The 25967-nt window shown below is 31.8% G+C and overlaps 1 protein-coding gene across 6 annotated transcripts in view; it reads left to right on the top strand.

Moving 5' to 3' along the window:
• STRN3 (striatin 3) overlaps nucleotides 1-25967 on the top strand; it is a 99939-nt gene that overhangs the window by 56508 nt on the left and 17464 nt on the right. For 4 of the 6 annotated variants that reach the window (XM_074235375.1, XM_074235379.1, XM_074235378.1 and 1 more), the window contains exons 4-9: nucleotides 1415-1496; nucleotides 6169-6345; nucleotides 7781-7910; nucleotides 8973-9114; nucleotides 14127-14237; nucleotides 25673-25813. In XM_074235375.1, coding sequence (XP_074091476.1) covers nucleotides 1415-1496; nucleotides 6169-6345; nucleotides 7781-7910; nucleotides 8973-9114; nucleotides 14127-14237; nucleotides 25673-25813 — 783 coding nt within the window. The remainder of the gene's footprint in view (nucleotides 1-1414; nucleotides 1497-6168; nucleotides 6346-7780; nucleotides 7911-8972; nucleotides 9115-14126; nucleotides 14238-25672; nucleotides 25814-25967) is intronic. The other 2 variants (XM_074235376.1, XM_074235377.1) reach the window with 2 other exon arrangements.

The raw sequence follows: 25967 nt of genomic DNA on the forward strand, positions 1-25967 counted from the left end.
TTGTGGGCATTTCCTCTTGGTTTCCAAAAGTTCTGAAAATTGTCTTATATCATTAGTTTCAGTAAACTATTTGCATCTGCAAGCCGCATCTTTACAGAACATAGTTAATAGGTGTAAAAGAATAAAAAACTCCATTGTGCTTATTATTGACTATTAAAGAGTGATTCCATAGAGCAAAATGGCTTTAAAATCTATCAACAAGGAATTTACCCATGAATATTTGTGTTTAAATCATGAGACTTCTTGAAAAGAATGCAACAGAAATAAGTTTGTTAATCCTGTATTATAAAACTTAGATCAATGCATTAAACAAATATATGTTCTCTAAAGTTATTTGCTAGTATTCATGGAGATATACAAATACCAAAAGGATTCCCTGAAGTTCTCCAGATGCTCTGGTTTGTGATTGATGATGTGTCGAATGCACCAAGCCCTAGAACATTGCAAAGCATTTAAAATGAGATCTCTTGAGTTAGGTTTGGTTTAATTCTCTATGTAGAGAAAATCAATAGGATAAAGAATGCCTTTTGTTCATATTATAATATTTAATAATTGGTTGGGTGATCTATTGACTTTGTTCATTGTTTCATAGACCTCAGAGAAAAAAAATTGTAGCTCAGCCAATCACCAAGTATTTATTTGTCACCTACTATGTATCACATGTTAATAATGAACACTGGGACCAGAATTGAATAGGAGTAACAAAGTAGACTGGATTGTCTTTGGGATAGTGCAATACTTTTAGTATGACCCCTAAACATCTTCATTAAAAACAAACAAAAACCCTTTATTTTTAGTATCAGTAATCTATTAGTGATGCTGCATGTCTGAGAATAATTAGATACCTAATCTCTGAAAAATTACAATTGTAGGTCAATCAAAGGAAAATGGAGAGACAATTGGCCTGAGTAGGTTGGTTGCAGTGTATTATAAATAAAATTATGAAGGAGAAATGACAAATGATAATATCAAACATATGACTAGAATTGGAGATGACCCAGTCACCTTAAAAGCAAGGACTAACTATTGTATAGTCTGTGTTCTGCTGGATTTTATGCAGTGTCAAGGGACCTTCTCCCCCTCTCCCCAGTAGAGATTTCATGAAGGATGTGAGCCAGAGTTGTATGGGATTTGTGAGCTACTCAGTTAGAGGGAACCTCTTTCTAATGATATCAGGGATCCATCAAAGTAGTTAAGCTTCAGTAAATATTACTTGGATTCAAAGGAAATTAGATATTGGATTTTTAGAACTAGATTTCTAATATTTTTGTAGATTTCTGTTGGTTTTTTCCTAAATATTTTAATTTTACCTTCCCCCCCCCCAAGGTTTTGCTTATGCACTGCAAATGGCAAATTGCCATACATTTTTAGTAGTTTGGGTGACAGCTATTAGTAATAAATTTTTCCTTTTCAGAAGAAACCAAAGACACAGAGGTTCCCACAGTACCTCAGAACAGTCAGCTGACCTGGAAACAAGGCAGACAGCTATTAAGACAGTGAGTAAAGTAATATGCTTAAATGATATCAAGTTAAATTTTATTATATAAATTAGAATCCTGATATAACAAAGCTCATGAGTTTGCCAATAAGATTTTATAATGAGCACATAATGAGTTCATTTATTCACTCCCACTCTAGTAGGCTTGGACTAGGGAAGAGGTTGTTTGGTTGTTGGGGTATGGGGAAATGGTCTTCATTCCCTTGAGTTTGTAAATTTGTTGTTTTTAAAAATTGCAGAATCATTTTTAGCAATTTTTATATTCTTTGAAGGATCCTTCCTTAAACCCAGTTCCTTAATCTGTAATTGGGGGATTAGCAGGAAGGGAACACAGTATCGAGAGTAAGGAGTTGTTGCCTGAGTTATGAGGCAAGAGCAATAGTAGGACAAACCCCTGCCCACCTCCAATCGAACTCTTAATTTACTTATTTCTTAGCTTGAAGCTACCCTTTAATATTTGAGAATATACCACATTTTGAATTGTCCTACTAGGTATTAACTCCTGAATTGACTCTAGATAATCATTGCTTAAAATACTTTATAAAAATTTAATTTAAATACTATTTTTTTTTCAGAGCAATTCCTTTACATAGAACAAAGTACATATTTAAGTAAATTATATAATAGGTTCTATTGTCATTTTCTTTAGTGGAATGAACTAACCTAAAAGCTGTTTCAGGTGCACTGAGATTCAATAAAATAAAAAGCTTAATTCAGATATAAGCAGTTCTGGAAGAGAGACAGGCTGGAATAACATCATTCCACTTTTTCTGGAACCATCCTTTTATTTTTTCATAAGCATACTTTTAAAGAATATTGCAGGGGCAGCTAGGTGGCACAGTGGATAGAGCACCGGCCCTGGAGTCAGAAGTGCCTGGGTTCAAATCCAGTCTCAGACACTTAATAATTACCTAGTTGTGTGGCCTTGGGCAAGCCACTTAACCCCATTGCCTTGCAAAAAAACTAAAAAAAAGAAAAAAAGAAAAAGAAAGAATATTGCAATAAAATCTGTTAACCTTACTTTAACACTGTGAGTCTCAGTTTCCTTATCTGTAAAATGGGCATAAGTATCTGTAGTACTTTACCAGTATGGTTATTTGAATATCAATTGAGATTAGTAAATGTAAGGAGCTTTGTAAAACCTTTAATTGATATGTGACTATTGATTGTTACTATTAAACCTGGCTTGCTGCTTCTTTGGTTCTGACTGCCTCTGTACTCTTTTTTGATTTATTGCTGTCCCATGAGTTATATAATCTACTAATTAAGTTGAAGAGCAAGAGTCATAGATTGAACAAATAAAATGTTCAGGATGATCAGTAAAATAACCAAGAATCTAGAAGTTCATTTGTCACAAATTAGGAAGACTTGGTTCACGGAAGTCATAACTAGATAATGTAAAGTTTTACTTAGATTCTTTTTAATTTCCCTTTTACATTAGTAATAGCCATTTGCAAAATAGCACCAAAACTGAAGGTTCATTAATGAATAAAACTACAAATTGGGCATAGGGAAGAGTTGGAGAGTTGTTTCTCATCAGTGTAATTCTCTTTACATTAGGTTCTTTATTTTGTTAAATATTTCCTACTTATAGGTAAAAACAATTTTGACATTACCTCCCTTCCATCCCAACCCCCACCCCTGAAGAACATTGGCAATTTCATATGCATGTAAAGTCATATAAAACATATTTCCGTATTATCCATGTTGCAACCCCCCCCCCCCCCCATGAGAATTTCAATCTGCACTCAATTTATCAGTTCTCTCTGGAGTAGATAGCATTTTTCATCATGGGTCCTTTAGATTTCTTTTCTTGTTTCATTGTCTTGAACAAAGTAGCTGGGTCTTTCATGTGATCATTGTGAAAATAGCGTTATTAATGCCAACAGTATCTCCCACTTTTTTTCCATTTCACTTTTCATCATTCACATAGGTCTTGCCAGATTTTTCTGAAACCAGCCCCATCCCCACACACTGCCATTCTTATAATAATATTTTTTCACAATCATAAACCATAATTGGTTCATTCATTTCCAATTGAGAATATCCCTTTATTCAATACTTTGTCCCTACAAAACCCTGCTATAAATAATTTTATACATATTTCCTTTACATATTTTATTTTTTTATTTATATATTTTCCTTTTTTCTTTCAACTCTTTGAGATGCAGACCTAGTAATAGTATTTCTGTGTCAAAGGTTATGCACAGTTTTTATAACCCTTTGGGCATAGTTCCAAATTGTTCTCCAGAGTCTTTGGATTAGTTCACAACTCCACTAATAGTGCTTTAATGTCCTATTTTTTCCACTTTCCCTCTAGTATTTATCTTTTTCTGTTTGTGTCATGTTAGCCAATCTAGGGCAGTTAGTTGGCACAGTGGATAGAGCATCGACCCTGGAGTCAGGAGGACCTAAGTTCAACTCTGGCCTCAGACACTCAACACTTAATAGCTCTGTGACCTTGGGCAAGTCACTTAACCCTTCTTGCCTTGAATCCAGGGCCATCTCCAGTCATCCTGATTCCTATCTGGCCACTTGACCCAGATGGCTCCAGAGGAGAAAGTGAGGCTGGTGACTTAGTACAGGACCCCCCCTCACTCAAATCCAATTCATTTGCTTATCTTGGCATCACCTCCCTGATGTAATGGACTTATTCAAGAACGAAAAACAAACATCATCATCATCAGCCAGTCTGATTGGTGTGAGATGGTATTTTATTGTTTTAATTTTCATTTCTTTGATGGTGTTTAGAGCATATTTTTGTAACTCTTGAGATCTCTTTGATTTCTTCTCATTGCGTATTTATGAAGTACTTAATTGTGTCAGGTACTAGAGATGCAAATGTAGCAAATGAAACATTCCTACTTTGAAAGACATGGTACAAGGCACATAATTAATGCACCGTCTATTTCAAATATAGAATAAATATAATTCAAGTTAGGTACAAATTCTTGGCCACAAGATATTGGGGCAGGGGCTCACTTTATATTGAAAATAGTGCTTGTACTGTGTCTTGCAGAAAGAGGGATTTTGTATAACAAAGATGTAATGAGGGATTATATTTTACTTGTAATGTATATCCAGCCCTTGATGGGAGTACATTATGTGAGGAACAGAGGTCAGTTTTGATTGTATTGAGATTTTCATGGAGGATTAGTAGTCTTTGAGCCTGGAAAGATAGACTGGCAACAGGTTGTGAAAGGCTTTAGAAGCAAACAATATATTTTATCCTATGTCCAAGAATTTTTGTGTGTGTGTGTGTGTGTGTGTGTTTATGTGTTTCTATATGTGTATATGTATGTATGCTTCCTACTCAATGTAACTATTGATAGTATGTCATAGGAGCAGCTAGGTGGTACAGTGGATAGAGCACCAGCCCTGGAGTCAGGAGAACCTGGTTTCACATCTGGCCTCAGACACTTAATAATTGCCTAGCCGTGTGACCTTGGGCAAGTTACTTGCCTTGCGGCCCCCTTCCTCAAAAAATATATTATGTGATAATAGCGGTTCTGAATGGATAAAGTAGCTTGTCTGTATTTGGCATTGAAGTCTTTATACAAAAATTTCTAAGCTTACTAGAAAAAGAAAATGAAAAATAGACTCTACACTTTGGTATATTTTGCTAACATATTATTTTATCCTTGGACTTGGTAGGTGGTTTCTTTGAGGAATTTCTTTTCTCCTTCCAATTCATGCTTAGCCTAAGATGGCTTAAAGCCTGAGATTTTGTAACATGATATATGCTTCTTTGATCTTAGCTTTATTTATATATTATTTAAATTTATATATATTTTTCCTGTTTGCAAAAAAAGTCCTGTGGTGCTTAATGTCTTAGCTTATGAGGTTGGGGGGGGGGGGGGGATTAGATTGATTTTGTTTGGCAGACAACAAATTCTAAGGATGAATTTTTAATTTGCTTTGTTTTTTGCAAGACAGTGGGATTAAGTGAGTTGTCACAGTCTCAAAGCTAGGTAAATATTAAGTGTCTTGAGGCTGGATTCAAATTCAGGTCCTCCTTACTCCAGGGTCAGTGCTCTATCCACTACATCAACTAGCTGCCTCCAAGGAGGATTTTTAAGACACTTAAAGGAACCAAATTGCAGTGAACAGAACAAGAAATAATTAGATCAATAGTAAATTACTTGATTGTGAACAACCTATAAAGAAAGGAGTTGTATTAGACATTTCTTTGAACTAAAATTTTCTGTGATGAGATTTATTTGTGTATTTTATGTTAGATAGCACATTTTTTGAAAGTCTTCCTTTTTTCTACCTAAATTGCCTTTCTAGATATTATTCAATCAAGAAATTTGTTTTTGTCACAAAATAAAATACTCTAGTTGTGCCTTGAATAAACTTATCCATTCCTGCCAATATACTCATCCTACAAAACATTTCTGGCTTCTTTTTAATTTCTGGGCCTCTGAACAATTGGGGTCCCCCCCCCAAATATTCCATATGTAACTCTCTGTTTTATATGTGTATAAATGTACATATACCTTAGAATAATTTTATTTCCTTGGAAAACATCTACTAAAATACCTGTAAGGCATACTTAAAAGTTCTTTCTCTCAAGCTAATTAGTAGTCTCTTAAATATTTTGGTTTATGTTCTGTCTGATTTTGGCAGAGATTTCACATTTTTCATGATTGAATATCTTTCCCTAACAGGTATCTTCAGGAAGTAGGTTACACAGACACAATATTAGATGTACGGTCTCAGAGGGTAAGATCATTACTTGGACTCTCTGGTTCAGAACCAAATGGCTCAGTAGAGACAAAGAATTTAGAACAGATTCTGAATGGAGGAGACTCTCCATCTAAGCAAAAAGGACAAGAAATCAAAAGGTATGATATAAGATTTACGTTCATGAGTATATGATAGATATTTTTGTAAGTTGTTATTAGCAACTTTTGGAATAGACAAGTCCTAATTTTTTCATAATCTCCAATAGAAATGATCCACTAATTTTAATTCTTATTGTTGTATCATAATTAGAAGTAGAACTATGGACAAGAAATCATTCATTTGGGCTTTCTTAATCTGATCATTTTTTAAGTATTAATATATACATAACATTGTATTAAGAATATGAACAAAAATGTTCAGACAAACTGCTCTTTTTTTTCCAGATAATTTTAATATTAGTAGAGGAGAAAAAATATGTTTGTATAACACTGATAATAACATAAAAGGTTCTAAGAGAAATTCAAAATGTTAGGGTCTATTTAAGGAATGAAAGTATTTCTAATTGGAGAGAAAACATATCGTGGCTATCATTTCCTCTAAATGTATACAACCTAGTGATTAAAATCATTAGAAATATTATTTGAAACTTGTTCTCAACAGAATAACTTCTTAGTGCTAGAGACTTTTATGAATCAGAAAATAAAGCTCATATTCTCTTAATATCTTTTAATACCTTTTATGTTCAATAATATTTGTTTGCTTTATTAGTGACTTTGCTTATCTCTTTCTTACCCATCTCAGTTATTTGACCTATATTATAAAAAAGAATCTCAAATTTATTAACATTTTCTCAGAATCTAATAAACAGAACAGGAGTTCTTAAACTGAGGTTTGATAATCCCCCCCCAGTATTTTGATAAAATGTTAGCATAACTTATTTCTTTTGTAAATGTAAGCATTTTGATTCATAAATTTAAAACAGTATTCTGAAGAGGGGTCCATACATAGACTTCTCCAGGTTGCCAAAGGTAGGCTTGGTATTATAAAAAAGAACTCACAGTCCAGGAGCTGTCATTTCCCATTCTGAACATAGATAATATCTATAAAATATGACCCTTAGATTTGGAAATAGAAGATTTTAGTTTATGCTTAAATGCAGTTTGAGATATTTTTAAACCTTTCTTTTTTGACTAATAGTATCAGTTAGAAGTAAATAATGCTTTTAAAGAAATTAATTTGTATTAGTTTCAAGTTTATATTGTTAGATTCTTACACTAACATTTTAATCAATAGATAAAATTATTCATTAATTTTAAGTAAACTTTTAGTGAAATTTGGGTTTTCAGTGGACTAAGTATTTCCTTTTTGTCAGTTTTTATATCTAAAGAAATATTTTAAAATATTAAGAGTAATATGAAACACATGGATATTAAAAGCATAATATGCTAAAAAAAAATTCCAACCTGTTTTAAACATTCTAGTCTTAGAGTATTTGTGAGTTTAATTGTCATTAGTTTCTTTTAAACTAAACTATATTAAAGAATACCTAATCAAAACCAATTAATTGATTCTCACTCTTTTTAACCTTTGTAGGAATTCTGGTGATGTTCTTGAAACATTCAATTTCTTAGAAAATGCAGATGATAGTGATGAAGAAGAGGAGAATGATATGATTGAAGATCTCACAGATGGAAAGGAAAAACATCGGATGAATAAACACAAAGTAGAGACTTAATTTTATATGTTCAGAAACTCAGATACATAAGTACTCATGCATTTCAAATATTTTTATAGAACTCTTATTCTTGTATTTAGGCATGTAATTTTTTCAGAGGCTCTTAAATATTCACCTTTGAGTTTGGATTTTTGTCCCCAAAATTGTCTTTATCTTCTCTTGGTCATCTTCATTTCTAATTTATTTGCATGTCTTAGGAACTGTGTTTACCACTCAACTGCTATTCCACCTAGTTTGATTGTATGGTGTGGGGCTTCTTTCTTTTGACAAATATATTTTGCCCTTTTTCAGGACTAGTATTGCTTGTATCTAGAAGTGGAGTAATGAATGATATTTACCCAGTTTAACAAGTTATTTGTGAATTTTTATTAGTGTTTGAGTGTGTGGGAATGAAGACCTTGAAGCATATCCTGGCACTAATGCTTTCCTTTGTTATCTTAAGCAAGTCAAGTCCATTACTCCCTTCTCTGAGCTATAATTTGCATATGATTTAAAAAAAAAAGGATCATTTCCTTCCAGCTCATGAAGTCCTGAGAACTGGATTAATAATCTTTTATTTGGTACAAAAAAAAGTTAAAAATTTCATTTATAAAAGAACTACCTCCAACTTTAAGAATAAGATGAGATTATGGGAGAAAGAAAACATCATTCATGGCAGGTTACAAGAACTATGGATGAATTATGTTTGTATGTTGTGATAAAGCAGGAAAAAACCAGTGTAGTTAAGGGCACATACTCTAAAGAAATATTTTTGGCATCTCCTGTATTCTTTTGACTTACCTAAACGAAAAAGGGATTTCGCTACTCTAAGGAACCTATGGTTTAAAGTACCATATGCAGCTTGTGTTCCATCTAGAAAATTTGAGTCATACATTATTAGTACCAAAAATTAGTGCTAAAAATGGCAGTAGACTTTCATTCAGCGGTCAAGAACTTTCTTTGATCTGGACACTATAATATACATTCAGGCTAAGTGTTTGAAAATATTAATATATAATTTTTTAAAAATTCATCATTAAATATTTTGTGGGTCTTCATTCATTTTTGCAGATTGGTAATGAAGGTTTAGCAGCTGACCTTACTGATGACCCAGATACTGAGGAAGCCCTGAAAGAATTTGATTTTTTAGTTACAGCTGAAGATGGAGAAGGAGCTGGAGAAGCACGGAGTTCAGGGGATGGCACAGAATGGGGTAAGAAGATAAGATAAAAGTAAATAATATTTGAAGGAGGAGAGCAATCCCATAGATGTGTATATTGGGGAAAAAAACTTTTAAGAGATTGAGTGTGTGTATCTGAATGTGTGGTTGAAGTTAAAATGTATAGCAAAGATATTGAAAAATTTCAAGACAGTATATTTTGAAATATTGAAAGCTCAGTGTAGCAACATTTAATATATAACTTTAAAAGATTTTCTTTCTAATTTAGAAAATTTATTCTAGTATTGGAAAAGCTATTCCTTTCCTCTCAGTATTACCTATTATTTTCTAAAAGTTGTCAGTTTTTAAACATTCTTATCTTGTTCAATTTGGGAAATAATTTATGTTCTTCAAATTCTTAACCCTTTTTACATTTCATCTTGATGGTCTAGTTTATAGATATGAAAGCAGTTGAATTTCCCAAATCTGATTTTAGGTTTCTGTTGGTCAAGAATTAATGATATTCTTTTATCAAGATTATTTAACATGTTAATACCTTAACCAAAAAATCTTCACGTGCTGCTTTTGTTAGGAGCTAGACTATCTAAGCATATGACAGTTACATGATATAATGATTTATATACATGTGATATAATTTATCTATGATAAATTTTCTGTAGGACACTATATCTGATGTCCCTTTTGTTGCTTTTATTAAATATTTGCTTGTAAATTATTTTGGCTTGATAGAGAAGCAGCTTGGTATAATGGAAAGGAGTACTGAATTTGCAACCAGCATTTGAATCCAGCTCTCCTGATTCGATAACACTTAATACTTATGTTTTTCTGAACAAGTCACTTGAACTCAGTTTACTTATTTTGTGTTAACACATGTACTCCTATCTCAAGGCTGTTGTGAGGAAAGCGTGTTGTAAACCATTAAGGTATTATATAAGTGTTTGTTTCTGATAATTATATTATTTTTATATCAGAATAAATTAGAATTTGATTACAGAGTTTTAAAGGAAAACTTATCAAGTAATTAATTAATATGACATGTCATTAAATATTGTCCCTAAAAGTTAACCTATTACTAGAGTGATCAAATTCTTGTTTCTTTTTTGTTTTGTTTTGTTTTAAAAGTTGTCTTTATGGTAATTTGCAAACCATTTACAAGAGGGGCTTCATTTCTCAAAGAAAAAAAATCAGAAATGTTTAGAACAAATGAAATGAAATGAATAGTTTAAATTAATTGTAAAGACCAGTTTCACATATTACCAGATAAATGGATAGAACATTCATGTAATCTCTCAGTTTTCTCCACTGTTAATCTTTAAAGATAGACTTCCATTTAAATCAGTTGACTCTTGAATTAGCTGCACAAGAGGAGCAGAGGCACAATCCAAAAGTAGGCATAGTAAGGTCAAACTGTATATGCAACATATACTTTTCAAGGAATAGACAACAGCATTACTTAAGCTAGTCAAATATAATTTTTGACAAAGTTGCTTTCTTTGAACTCTTTCTACATAAAAGATTAAATGTCCCAACAGTATGGGATGTAGTCTGTGTTACATTTGGGTAACATGACCTTTTACACAAAGAAGTTTATCAGGAGAGTGATTGTAATAACCAGTAAGAACTTGGAAGCAACAACTGTTTCTGTTTATTTCCCGATAACTGAGAGTTTAAAGCATACTTATCACTCTCAATTTTTTTCCCTTTCAGGAAACTTTTAAAGTAGTATCTTTAAAGCACTTTGGATTCTTGAGGAGACTATATAGTAAATTTTATTGTCCTAATTTAGTATCTATACCAAGCAAGGAAATATACTTCATAATATAGTATGTTTATATTTTTTCCAAATTAATTAGATTTAAGAGAAAATGTCCAGAAACACTTATTTGTAAATATTTAGAAACTTCATTTGACCTTATTAATTTGTTAGTTTTTACATGGGTCTAATTGACAAAATATTTTGTACAACTGTTTACATTGAATTGACTTAATAAAATGGTCTTTTTATAAGTAGATAGTTTTAGTCTCTGATGGTGCTGGCTAGTACAGCTACCAAGGTATATATAGCTGTAAATATTACCAGATATATCCTAATGATGATGATGATGATGATGATGATGATAATTGCTGGCATTTATATAATACATTAAGGTTTACACACCGCTTATATATCTCTATATATTTTTTCTTATTACATTGTCCCATTTAAATTACCTCTTCCTTTTTTGAATGCTAGTCATCTAGTTGTAAAATTTGATAAAATTAAATTTGGAACCTTTTCAAAATCAATTAGATATTTTATATTTAGCTACTACATTTAATTTTTTATACTTTTTTCTTCTTTCAAATATATATATAGCATAACTTAACTTTAACATTTTTATACAGTTCTCTCCCATGTAAATATATAACCCTGCAAATGTCTGCTGTTGCATCTCTGGTTTTTATTTCTTTATAGGGACTATAATTTTAATTGCTTTATTTTTTTCTCCTCCCCACCCTGCAAAAACATCTTTTAAGCTGATTGATGAAACACTGTTCTAAAACTCTTAATTGCTACCTGAATGTATATACTTAAATTTCATAGAGAGTAGTTAGAAATTTTTCATGCTTCAAGAAAACAAAATGAATCATAGATTTAGGCCATGTCTAAAAAGTCTTTGATATTCATTTACTTTGGTAGTCAGAAATGCCCATATTAAAATTCCATGTGTTAAGTTGCGTTGAATTTTCATGGGTATAATTTTTGTGCACATTCCATAATATGTTCGCCTTTTTAAAAAAAGAAAATGAAAAAAGTAAAATGGCCTGAAGTGGTACAACCTCATTTCTTGATTTTTTTTCTTCCCCCTAGATTTTTTAAAAAAGGATTAACAGTGTAGAAGATTATGATGCCTCTTCCTTTGTGCTCTTATCTATTTCTTATAAGCATATCAATCAGCAGTTACTTACCAGGCAAGTTTCAGGATGTTGTCTGTGCACATATGCATTCACCAACATGTTCCTTATATTGCAATAAGTTTATCTTTGAATTTTTGAGAAAGTAGGTTACTTTGCAAATGATGTTTATTTTTCCCCTTCAGCTTATTCTTATATATTGCCTTTTGCTTTTTCACTCCCTTTTGCTGCTTTAGTTTTAGCTTACCTCACAGCTTTTTTCTTTCTGCAAAGAATCTATCTTAATTGGTCAAATGTCTCATTAATTTTTTCTACCTTATATGATTTCTGATAAAGATTATTATTCTGTTAAACAATGCCTTTGGTTTCTATTGCTGATTTTTTTTTTAATGTTATTATTGAAACCATTGTTTGGGTTTTATCCTATTGTCACACTGCCCTTAAATGACTTCTTTTTTAGATAGGAACCTTTAGCTTTGTTAAAATTGATTAAATTCATTGTAGTGTATTCATCATGAAACTTCATGTGAGATAACCTGTCAATTCAGTTTTTACTTTGATGTAGTCATATTAATGTACTTGATGCTTTTGGCAGATGTTATAAAGAGAATTTCACCATTTCAGGGTACATTTGAGGCAGCAATGTAACCCATATACATTTAATTATTCAGATATTGTATCCTCAAGGAAAATAATGACCTTAAAAATGATCTTAACACTCAATTCAGGTAAATTTTCTAAATTGTTAGGTTTGTGTCACCTACAAACCAGAAACTCTCAGGTAGTCTTTTTTAAAAATATCATTTGAAAGATTGCATCTCAAATAAGGAAACTGGGTGTTATGGATCTTGATTGTCCAAAATATTTTTTGTCCTTTTTATCTAGAGTAATTGAAATGATACATCACTAAACAAATTTAGATGTACAACTTTTTGATAACTTTGAAGGGAAACCTTCGTAATAATGTTTTAAAAAAATCTATTGTACATTTTTATTATTGTTTGGATTTTCAAAATTTAATAACTACTTGTTCCCTAAAAGTTATCTACCTTTTCAGTCATATAATGTATTTTGATATTATTATTATTTTTTTTTTGCTACAGGCTATAATGATATAAACTTTTGATTGCATTGCAGGATATTTTGTCAAACCTTGTAATAACTGGGCTGTTTAAAATCAACCAGCAATTCTTTCCCCCTTCCCCTGCCCTTCCACATCAGTATTCTAGTTATGTATAAACAGATTTGTTCTTTTCCTTACCACTTCACTCCCCCTAAAGTGTTTCTTCCACATTTACTTAACAGTAACTTTTTTCCAGGCACAAGTTTTAGCTAATACAAATATGGATTTGTGGATGGCTAATTAAAGGTGCTGAAATTTCGTCTTTAGTAAATGCACAGCAGTGTTTATTTTCACATCTCCCTGCATTTCAGTGGTCTCAACCCCCTAGAAAGTGTGATCTAAAAATATTCAACAGTAGAATCTTGAGTTTTTTTTTTTGTTAACTTTAGTAGTAGACCTATGGAAGAAGGTAATGAGATGTTGAACTATTTTGGGATTGTGTGAATGTTTTTATATTATTTAAGAGACTTTACTTTGGAACTGTATGTTTATTATATTGGCCATGATGACTTCATTTGTAGAGCTACCTCTGCATGCAAAATAAGAGGGAGAGAGGGTGCATGATTACTTTCATCAACAAAATGGCACTGACATATATTTAGCTTGCACTTTCATGTTTAGTACGCATGAAATTTATTTATTTGCTTATGATGCTGGCTGAATTTTTTTATTAACACCTTTCTAAAGATGCAGTAATCTAATTTGGATAGCTTTTATATTTTATTTCTAGTCTTGGTTCATTGATCTTCAACAGCAGCAGTATTCAGAAAATAACTATTTCCAAATTTTGATTCATAAAATTAAGTCAAATTTTAAATGTTATGATATTTTAAAATTTGGAAAACTAACATAGGATTTCATGCTTGATTTGTTAATAACAAGGCAAAGACTGCACCTTTAAATATTTTGAGTATAATCTAATAGTACATTTTGATGATGATTACATAAACTTATATAACAGTTGATTGCCAACTGCTTGCATTGCCAACTGCTGATTTTTTTTCTTTTAATAATATGCTGCATGTAGACAAAGATGACCTGTCCCCAACTGCTGAGGTTTGGGATGTAGACCAGGGACTAATAAGTAAACTGAAGGAACAGTACAAGAAGGAACGAAAGGGGAAGAAAGGGGTCAAGAGTAAGTGCAGATATTCTAACTATTATAATGTAACCTTTCATTTTAATATTGAGGAAAATATTATTGAGTTATGTTTTGTTGTTTTTTTTTGTTTGTGTGTGTGTGTATAACATTTATCATTTTTCATATGGGGCAACCAACTTTAAACTTTATCTGTTGTATAACATCTCAAGTTCATATGAACAAAATTTAGTATCATTAGTGAAATGAAGAAACATTGAAAGCACATTTAATTGAATGGATTAGAGGGCAGAAACACTTATTTTCCAGATCTTGATTGGTCATGAAATTAAGGTGTTAAGTCACTATTATATATATATATAAGAAAGAGAGAATGGAGAATCTCTTCTTTCTAAGAAAGGAAAAAAGGAGAATCTTTTCTCTTTGACTTAGCAGATATGTATGTACCTATGGGGTTCATTTGAAGGCCCAGTAAATATGACCTGATTGATGTTAGTCACTGATAAGTTCAGTAGTGATGTTCATTATAAAAATCCTAACTACGTTTATAAAATAAGGGGAAAATTGTTCTTAATCAACTTTGAACCTAAAAGAAATAAGTATTTTTAATATTTTTAGTGGCTTTTGACTCCTTTTCTTAATGTGTTATTCTTGACTATTTCAAAAAGAAAAATAAAATTAGGTGAGAAAAGTAAAGTAACTCAACTTTTCAGGTTGACAGTTCTCAAAACACATTTGATTGACTAGATAAGCTAGATTATAATATTGTAAGTGTAATATTTCAAGAATGCGTTTTATTTGGAAATGTTTTATTTTTTTTAGAGGATAGGGTAGGGCTAAGTAGCTTAATATTGAGATTTGACTTTTTTGCATTTTTCTTGCTATAGAATTGTTATTGCTCTGTGCTAGCCTCAGTTATTGCATGCTGATTTAAGAAACTTAAAAATTAGAACTTCAAGAATTCTATAAGAAGTTTCAAACCATATAGCAAAATGCTTATTTTATTTTAAAACAGTGCTGGGCTGGTGCTGTATTCAGGCTCTAACATCACTTATTTATAATTTGTGCATGAGTGTTTAAGTGGTTTTGCATGATTAGTTATTTTGATGAGATTAGGGTTAGTTTGGAGAGGCTTTAAGAGACTTGCTTACTATCTTTGACCTTTTGACTTACTTGTGGAAATTTTAAACTGAAATGTACCTGCTGCAATGTTCTCATTATTAAGTGACATTTATGACATTTCTTTCTAATCCTATTAGATTAGATACACACTTGACATCTATGTTAAAATTTGGGAATTAAACATAAGCAAAAGAATGTGGTTTTGACTTAATTAAATACTAGCTTACTGGAACAATTTTTTATCAAGTCATATATAAAATTTAAATTTATTCTTTATTTTTCTATTATCTTCTTGACCTATCTTCCAATTTTCCCTTTTATGTCTTCTCTTTGCTTCTTCTTACCTAGCTTTGGACAAAGAGACAGGAGTAAGTATTCTGCCCCTGTGTCAAGTTGACGATTTTTAGGCCAAGTTCTTTATCTTCTTCTAACTCCTCTCTTTTAGAGTCTTCAAAGTATATTGGTGTATAATTTAACAGGTACAAAGTAAAATTAAGTTATTTAATTAAACAATAAAATTGACTGCTTTTCTTATCTTTTTTTAAAAAAACACTCAATTACAAATGTCTTTTTTCTAGAGTCACCTGTTTTGAGTTCACAAGATGTTGACATTCTTAAATTCTTCATTATGAAGACATATTTTCATCATGATAGCTATTAAAATATACCTGTGTCTATTTGTCAAAGTATAGCCTTGATTATAACCTAAATCTTTCTCTTAGATAACTTTCAAGTCACATGGTCTAAAGTCATTGGTGGATTCTCTCATCTCATTTGTAGAATTTCTATAATTATAAATTAATTCTGCTTTTCAGTATATCAGCTTATTTTTCAGAGTTAGTCACTCCATCCATGTGGAAATATCTTTTCAGAGGGAATGTTTTACAGTAAGACTATGATGCTCAGATTCCACAGGCTTATCTGGAATTTTTCTGATAGTGATTTTTATATATATATGTAAATATTAGAAGTAAATTTAATCAGTAAAATTATCTTTTCTAAACTTATTCATTCTTCATATTTTCTTATCCATGAAAGGCAGTTTTTCTTCATAAAAGTGAAGTGATCTCACAACTACTGAGTAATAGTGTATAGCTGTCAGGTCTTTTGGGAGAACTTTGTTTCTTTTCTGTGCCTTAATTAGGCTGCTTTGCATCAATTATTTTCAGTTCTTAGTGTTAGTTTTTATTCTCACATGTGTTTTCTTTGTAGCTTCAGTTTGTCAGATCCTGTTTACTTGTGAGGACTTGAATGTTTCTTAAAACTCTTGACTTTACCATCCCCTTAACAGTCATTGACATGTGCTCTTAAAAGCTGCTTCTTCTATTTTCTTAAGAAGCACAGGATTAAAAATACAAAGGAAAAATTAAATATATGTACATAGTATTAAATCCAACACGTAATGGACAGCTACTGAGTTAAAGGTAGGGAAACTCAGTCTGGTTTTATCTAGTCAAGGTCAGATGTTATATCAGAATTACTGCCTGTCTGAAGTTGCTAGCTAACCTGGTAATTTATTCTAACGCTTGTACTCCAATAGTTTGCAGCTTCCCTAAATTTCTATTTAATTATATGTGAATAGAATTGTTTTGAATATTAAACTTATGGAAGTTTTTGAAAAGTCATCACTAAGGAATCTTCACTAAACTTTCATAGGCTACACTTAAATATCACTTTACCTTGTTTTATAAGAATAGCTATTAAAGAATAATTCAAACAGACCTGCTATTACGGTATAGTTTTTGGTTTTGTTTTTATTAAATATTCTGAACACCTAAGTGGGAAAGAAGAATTGGCATTTTATGTATTTTTATTTTCTCTTGATACCACATTATAGTTAAGATCTTATTTATCTGATTATCTAATTAACACACAATATTGCCTAAATCCAGATGCTTGTGGGAAAATGAAAATATTTTTGTTCATTTATGACTAATTTTAGCCCTAGTCATCTTTTACAAAACTCAGAAATTCCATAATTAATGAACTCTGATTATTTCATTGATATTCATTATGCTTCTAGTATTTATTTCATTTTCAAAAAAAGAACCTAAATTTATTTTGGTTAGATATAACTGAAAATTTAGTAGAAAAAACTAATAAAACTTCATTATTTTGATTATTCTTTGACACTCTGCCTTTTATTCTTTCCATGAAATATTTGTTGATTTCCTCTTGTGTTAAAGTCACACTTTTCTCTTGAGAATTTTGTAAACTTAAAGATTTGGAGGAAGTTTGTTTTCCACATTATAATTGTCTATATAAAACCAAATGCTCTTAGTTCTCTTTTCTTATTTACAATTTATTCATTATAAATATTCTCTCAGTGAGGGAAGGATGCTCAAACCTTTGAGCTGCTCAGAGTTTGACATATCAATGGAAAGACTTAAAATAAATTTGATTGTAAGCCTAAAGCCTCTTTCCCTGGTAGTTAAAAACATTTATAAAATCATAGACTTTATATTGTGAATGTAAAGATAAAGATGGTGATAAAAGCCATTCTTCCTTCCAACTCTCCTCCCATTTTTACAGATCTAGACACTAACTCGAAGAGGTTTGGTGACTTTGCCTAGATGATGCAGGCAGAACTTGATTGATCCAAGATTTGAACCAAATCTTGAGACAACACAGACCATTCTTGCCTCACTTTGTCTTTCCTCTCTTTTAACTTTAATCTTCTAAATTTAAAATTATCCTTTTCCTAGAATGGGATATGTATTTTGCCAGTTCTCTATCTGCAGGGATTAGAAACAATACCTGTAATATATTCTGAAAAGCTAGTTGGTCAAGATAGAAAAGGCATTCTGTGGCTTTTTATCAAATTTAACAAGTCAAATTTTCTTTTAATTTTATGATTCTGAGCTAGCATAATAGTATTTTATCTCTTCTACTTAAGCTGTTATATTTTTCTTAGCTCTCAATGTAAAACATTTTTGACTACTTTGCTTATATTCTCTTAAGAGGCAACAAGGTGGCTCTGTGGGTAGTGTACTACAGCTGAAGTTGGGAAAAACGGAATTTGTATATGACTAGAGAATCTTACTAGTTGACTGACCATTGGCAAGTCACTTAACCTCTGTTTGCCTCAGTTTCCTCCTCTATAAAATGAGGATAACAGTACTTATATCTCAAGGATTTTGTGAGGGTTAAACGAGATATTTGTAAGCCCATAGCACAACATCTGACCTGTAGTAGGAGCTTTGTAAATGCTTACACCCTTCTCTTTTGCATAGCTCTTTTAAAAGTAAATTCAATTCATACTTGTCAAGACATCAGTTTCTTGATTGTATTGATCCTGTTCAAGAATGAAGAATGAACATAAGACATCAGTTCTTAAAGATCACATGGTTGAATTTAAATCCATAGAATCATTGAAAGTTTGAAGAGTCATCTAGTCTGCTTCTTTTCTTTCAAAGATAAAGGTAATAGAAGCCCTTAGAGGTAAAATAGTTTTGTTGAGAATCATACAGGTAATAAATAGCAGTGCCATTGATTTTATTTCAGTATATTTTATTTTACTTTATATTTCATCAGTCTAGATTATTTGATCAAAGAACCACATTTAGTTTTAAATATTGATGCTGTATATGCCTGTTTGACTTGGGGTAAAATCATTGAACCTCTCTGGTCCTATTTATGTTGACGATGTGTCTTCTCTGATAAGATTCTTTATCTCTAATTGAAATATTGCTTATAAAGCAATTAGGATATGCTTAGAGGGGAAGGTCTTCCTTTCTTATTTAGTTCTTCCCTATCCCTTTGAAAGATAAAATCATTTTTTCTTTCTCAGTTCTTAGTTTTGTAATCTTTTCCTAATTTGCTTAGCTTCTCATTCATTTCTTTATATGTTTTGATCTATTTGTACTCCATTAGTAAGCTTTTTAGAAGTTTATTCTTTGAATTTTTACATTATATTTTTTCAATACATGTAAAAACAATTTTAACATTAGGTTTTTAATATTTTAAGTTCCAAATTCTCTCCCTTCCTTCCTCCCCCCCCATAAGGCAAGCGGCTTTGTATAGATTTTACATGTGCAGTTATGAAAAATATTATGAATGAAAACATAACAGAAAAAGAAAAATAAGGAAAGTTATAAAAGTATTTCAATCTCTATCAGATTCCTTCAGTCCTTTCTCTGTACAGAATTATCTTAGAGTGCAATTGGAGGAGGAAAGAATGAGGCTGATGCCTTTGCACTGGCCTGCCTCATTTGAATCTAGTTTACTTTCAAGTCAAGACTTCTTCCTGATGTCATTGACTCTCTTCCAGAATGAAGGACAAACTGCAAGAAACAAGACCATTTTATTGCTGAGAATAGCTAATTCATTCAGTTAATTGTTGTACATTTTTTTCCTCTGGTTCTTTTGACTTCTCTTTGCTTTAATTTGTGTAAGTCTTTCTACATTTTTTTCTGGAACCATATTGCTTATAATTTCTTATAGCATATTAACATTCTTTCACAATTATGTACCACAATTTATTCGTCCATTCCCCAATAGATGGGTATCCCCTTTACAATTTATTCATTTTTAAATATTATTTGTAGAGACCATCATATATTACCCTGCATATTTTCTTTCTTGTATACTTTTGATTAAGGTAGTGGGTTGTATAGAGTTGTTTTTTTTTAATCCCTACTACTTACTACTACATTTCTCTTCACTCATACACACACATGCATGCACTGGCATGTTTTATTTCCAAAGCAGAAATTTTTTTTCATACATTTAAGGGAGTGCCTTTTGTGGAAGAATCTTGACCAATCCAGATTAGCATCTCTGCACCTTAGAATGTTAAGACTTGCCACTGGGCCAAACACAGAGTTCATGTGACTTACCCTGGAAATGGAACTTGAATCCAAATCTTCTTGACTTCCATAGCAGTTCTCCGTCCATCAGACCAAGTATCAGGCTTTTGAGTGCAATTTGTACAAATTAAAATACAATTGGGAAATGCTTAACAAAATAAATAAAAATACAACACATCAATAATATTAATTCTCTATGTGGCTTTCAAAAGATCTTTTTCTATTTGAGTTTAATACCACTGCCCTAGACCAGTACTGACTTTTATTTTAGTTTTTATGTGCCCTTCCCATCACTTTTATTTAAAGGAGTAAAGATAGTTATCAATTTTATTCTGTAATTTTTATATACTTTAAAAAAGTATTATTAGTCCATTTTTGTTGGTATTTATTCTGTAGACATATAGATATAGTCACTGTATGTATGTATGTGTGTATCTATGCATGTCTATATATCCATCCATACTAGGACAACTAGGTGCCTAGTGCAGTGTGTTGCGCCTGTGGAGTCAGGAAAATCTGAGTTCAAATCTGGTGTCAGGCACTTGAAGTGTGATCTTGGGGAAGTCAATTCACCATGTTTGCCTCAGTATCCTCATCTGTAAAATAAGCTGGAGAATGAAATGGTCAGCCACTCCAATGTCTTTGCCAAGAGAACCCTAAATGGGTAGGTAAGAATCAGATATGACACAGATGAGTGAACAGCAGTGAGTATGTGTGTGTGTGTGTCTGTGTGTCTGTGTGTAGAGCATGTATTCTTAATGCACCCTTCTTTCCATGCTAAAACAACTTTTTTTAAACCTTATTTAGGTTTTTTTTTTTTTGCTTTTTTTAGTTCTTTAATCCATCTTTAATTTTAGCTTATATCTCGGGGGAAAAATTCTTGCCTGAAAAAGCTAATCTTATATCCAGTTCCTGCTAATTCTGATTTTGACTTTGATAATGAAAGACTAAATAACAGGAAAATAAATACTCAAGAAGTAGAATTTTCTAGAAATTGAACCAAGTTTCGGAAGTCTAGTGCAGAACTTTTAACCTTCTTGCTTGTTATGATAGTATATATATGGAAAGAAATTCCTCATAAATGACCAGTTTGTATGTGGTTATAGACAAATGATTGAATTTAAAGAAATCTAATAATCTCTTCATTATTTTTGTAAAGACTTTTGCCTCTGTTTTGACTGGTGCATTTTCTGAGTTATCTAGTTAATGTCTAGGTTGAAAGATTAAATTAATTAAATTTAAAAGATTTCATTTTTCTCTCTATTTATAGATTATGGGAGAAATTGGTAATTGAGAAATAGGTTGAAATTGTCAAAAGTGAATGAGTTATTTTAGTTTACATATAATATAGCATTACTTAGGTATTTTCATTATTAGTTCACCTCTAAGGAAGACACATGTGAAAATCTGCCTGATGGATCAAGAAATTTTAATGTATAACTTAATATCTTAGAAATATTGATGCAACTTTTAAATCTTCATTTAAAACACTTAAATTATCTACTGGGGAAAAAAGAGGAGCTACTGAAAATAGTAAGGTTTGAAGAACTATTCATACATAGCCCCACTCAATATTAATTGTTTTGGCAAAAATAGAATTTTATGTGAATTAGTGTAGAAGAGACAATCAGTTGCTTGGCAGCAATGTATAAGATAAGTCCTATAACAATTTATATTTTAAGATTAGAACTTAAGTTTGAACTGTAAAGGAACTTGAAGATCTATTAGGGCTGCGTGCAGATTTGAATATAGAGACTTGTCATCACATTGTCAATTTAAAATCTTAAAAGAAAAGTAGAAAACTACTCAGTGATAGCTTAAAAGAGCTATAAGGATAGAGTGGCTCATTTTATCCTTAGTATTTATAGATACTGCTGGAGAGTATCTACATTTAAAATTTAATTTAAAATTCCTAAATCTTTTCTCTTCTTCCCCTCCTCAAACCCTCCTAACTATATCTCCCATTGGGATGTACGATCTAATATCCTCAGAGGAAGAGGGCAACTGAAAAATAGGGAGACACTAGTACAGTATGTGAAAAGAGGAAGGGTAATTTTTAGAGTTGAAACTTGTTTGTTCAGGGTTCAAATCAACCTGATACTTTTGTCTTCAAAAGATTAAAGGTTGATTAAAAACAGGCTTTTAACTTGGAGAGGTTTAGGTTTTTCCTTTTCTCTCCTGTGCCAGATAGGTGGAAGTCCTTGTGGTTTCGTTGTATTATTAAACAGAATGGAAACTTCAGACGAACATAGGTGATTAGAACAAACTTTAGAGGTGAGGCTTAATTATTATTTCTTAAGAATCTGGTTTTGGATTTTTCTAGCAGTGGTTTAAAGTTGCCATTAACATACAAAGTCAGAGAACTCATTGTGTTCCTTGACCTTTCATTCCACTGTATGTATAATTAATAGACTTTCAGTGTAACTTGCAGAAAATATTAATTATACAGACACACCTCTAAAATGTAAATGTCCTTAAGTTATAGACATCTAGTTTTATATATTGGTTCATTTCCACCCTGAGACCACTGTATTTATAATAAAATCTACTCTTGCAATTTTTTTTTTTTTTTTTTTTTTTTTGGTACAAGTAGTAGTAGGATAATGGTGCTTCAGACTTGGAGTTAAGGAGTCTTATATTTAAGGTCTTGCCCTTCTTGTGATAGTAGAAAAAAATCATCCTCACTGGACTTGTTCCCCTATTTCTGAATGTGGAAATATTTATTTTGCTTCTTTGGGGGGGGTGAGAGAGAGCGTGTGTGTGTGTGTGTGTGTGTGTGCGCACGTGTGCGTGTGCATGCACAAACTGAATGACAAATCTTCAACTGTAAGAAAAACAAATGTTTTTGTCAGATTAATCTGTCACTAGGTCAGTGTTTAAGGAAATATATAAGCTTAATCTTAAATTTATTTTTTTTTTTAATTTTTTTCCCCCAGCTACATGTATCATTACTTCCAAAGCCTTGACTTCCACATTCTCTCTCTTCCTCCTACCCTACTCCTTCTTTCCCCTTCCCCCCCACGTACATTGAGAAAGTGAGTTACTTGGTAGCTTAGAAATGTATAGCCATGCAAAACAATAAGTTTAATCTCATTTCTTGCCTTGTGCTTCTCGTTTCTAAAGGTATTATTACATACTTCTTTTAATCATTCTATTCCCCATAAGATACTAGAATCAGCAGATCTCTGCTCCTCTCCTGGGACATTATTCTCATAGACTTGTTTCCCTAACCTTGTTAATTTCAGAATTTTTTTTTTATACAAAAGAAAGCCTTTTTCTTTTCTGCAAAGTTTATTGAAACAAATTTGACTCATCCTCCTAAAATGGGTCCAATTTAGTAAAGCAGTGTTTTCTGCCTCGGGTGATAAGACATACACATGAAATAAATAAATAAGAGCATATGTGTTTCTTATATATTGTAGCAATTTAATACAAATCTGTGTTACATGTTCAGTATATGCTAACATAAGGTATTATAGAAGATTTGAAATTTGAATGGGTCATTATGTAAACAGGCGAGTTTGATGATTTAGGAGAGTTGGAGACTAAGAGTGATTTGTCCTTCTAGAATTATCCTTGGGCAAGGAAATAAAAATGAATATATTGTGTGTGGACAAGGAGTAAAAGGATTTTTGAAGATCAGAGGATGTTATTTCATGGTTTTTTTTTGTTTGTTTGTTTTGTTTTTTAGTTTTTGCAAGGCAATGGGGTTAAGTGGCTTGCCCAAGGCCACGCAGCTAGGCAATTATTGTCTGAGGTCAGATTTGAACTCAGGTACTCCTGACTCCAGGGCCGGTGCTCTATCCACTGCGCCACCTAGCTGCCCCGATATTATTACATGTTGCAGAACTGTCAACAAGAGTATTGAGAGTTTAAATCAGAAGGTCTTACTTAACCTTTGTTGTCATGGACTCCTTTGGTTGGCAGCCTGGTCAAGCATATAGGTCTTATCAAAGAGGATCCATAATATAAAAAGTTATTAAAATATTTTTTAAAAATTCATGGACTTTAGATTAAGAATCCTTGGCTTATTTAGTTTAAGAATTTTATAATTATTATATTGTTAATAGGCATCATTGATGTCTGAAAAGGTGAGTGATGAGATAAAAGTCATGTTAACTTGACTGATCTATATAGGATGCTTTGGAAATAGAGATTAGGGCACTATTGTAATTAATTATAACACATTTACCTGTAGTGAAGGTTTTAGCTATAGGAATGGAGAAGGGAGGGAGATATTTTGATGAAAGTTTAGAGGACATGGTGACTTGGCAATACTTTTAAGGGCTTGGGAAGAGGAATAGATGACCTCTCATTTTCAAACTCAACTAACTGGAAAAGTGATTGGTACTGTTAAGAAAAATGAATAAATGGGTAGAAAAGATTTGATGGGATGAAGAGGAATTGAGTTTAGTTACATTAAGTTTGGAATTTGGGGGCATTCAAATGGAAATGTTTTTAGGTTGGTTTTATTTGATTATGCCTGTTGAAATTGTAGTAAGAAGAAACTGTAGCAATTGAATGCAGTAAATATCCAAGTATGTATAGTATATACACAGATCACTCTGCTAAATAAGTACAGGGGCTGCAAAGATGAAAGACTATCATCCTTAAAAATTTAGGTTTATTGAATGGCTAAGTAATATAGCACAAGTATAAGTATATGAGAAAAGTTCAAATGAAATCCTTTCTTGGGAGAGAGATTAATGCTTTGGGAACACTTTCCAGCAGGAGCAAAAGTCTTAAAAACATCCACCCAAATGGTGACTGTATTTGGTGAATCTAAAAGTTTCACCAGAGTTTGCTTAAAACCTCTAAAGTTTTTTATTATTCTTTCTAATTAAAAATTTTTTAAAAACCCACTACCCATCAATCTTAGGTCATCTCCATTTAGTTGAAAGTAAGAGGTGTAATGCAAAATAGACAAAAACTGTTTTAGGTGGTGGTCCTAAAGAGTAGGGGAGGAGGGGGTAAGTAGCTAAAACTTTTCAGATAAAAGTTCTAGATGTCTACTCAAAGATTCATGGATAGACCTTCATTCAGGTACATAGACACTTAGTGAAATCTCAGTGGGAAGGAATTAGAATGATTTTCAGCATTGACTTAATTTGGCTTAATTTTGTGGTATGAAGGAGAACAACAGGAAAAGTTAATTGTTTGTTGCACCCACATTACAAATCATGTGTAATTTTTGTTATTTTTGTAAAATAGTGAATTTTAAGTTGAAAAATCTATGTTTAATTATGTCTACATTCAAGTTACGTACATCATTTTATTATATGGAAAGATATCTGTTTTCTGTGCCCATAAGCTTAATGGAGTTTGGGGGATGGGGCAGTTGGTGGGTGATGGGAGTTACATTCTAGCAATAATTGTTTTTAAATTTGTGTTTAATGATAGAGAAAAATTATAGTACTTAGTACTGGTATTTACAACTGGGGCTGTCTTAAGGATTAGTTTGTTGTGTTTCATTGGTTATAAAGATTTCTAGCAAGTCAAGCAGTAGCCACCAAATGAACCTCTGCTGCTGCCATTAATTTACAGGGGTCAACAGGACAAAACTTCACGACATGATAGCTGATCTGGGAGATGATGAGCTACCCCACATCCCTTCAGGAATCATTAATCAGTCTAGGTCACCCTCAACTAGAATGACTGATCATGAAGGTGCAAGAGCAGAGGAAGGTACAAAAAAATTTAGCTGCCATGTTTGTTTATTATTACAGAAGATTTTCATTCCAAAATACAGCTCCTTGTTCTTCTTACTTGCTGCTGTGTGAGTCTTCTTCAGAGACTTTTGACAATAGGATTCTATATAAATTGTGGAATCTTAGTTGCT

The sequence above is a fragment of the Macrotis lagotis genome, chromosome 4, assembly GCF_037893015.1.
Source record: "Macrotis lagotis isolate mMagLag1 chromosome 4, bilby.v1.9.chrom.fasta, whole genome shotgun sequence".
NCBI lineage: Eukaryota > Metazoa > Chordata > Mammalia > Peramelemorphia > Peramelidae > Macrotis > Macrotis lagotis.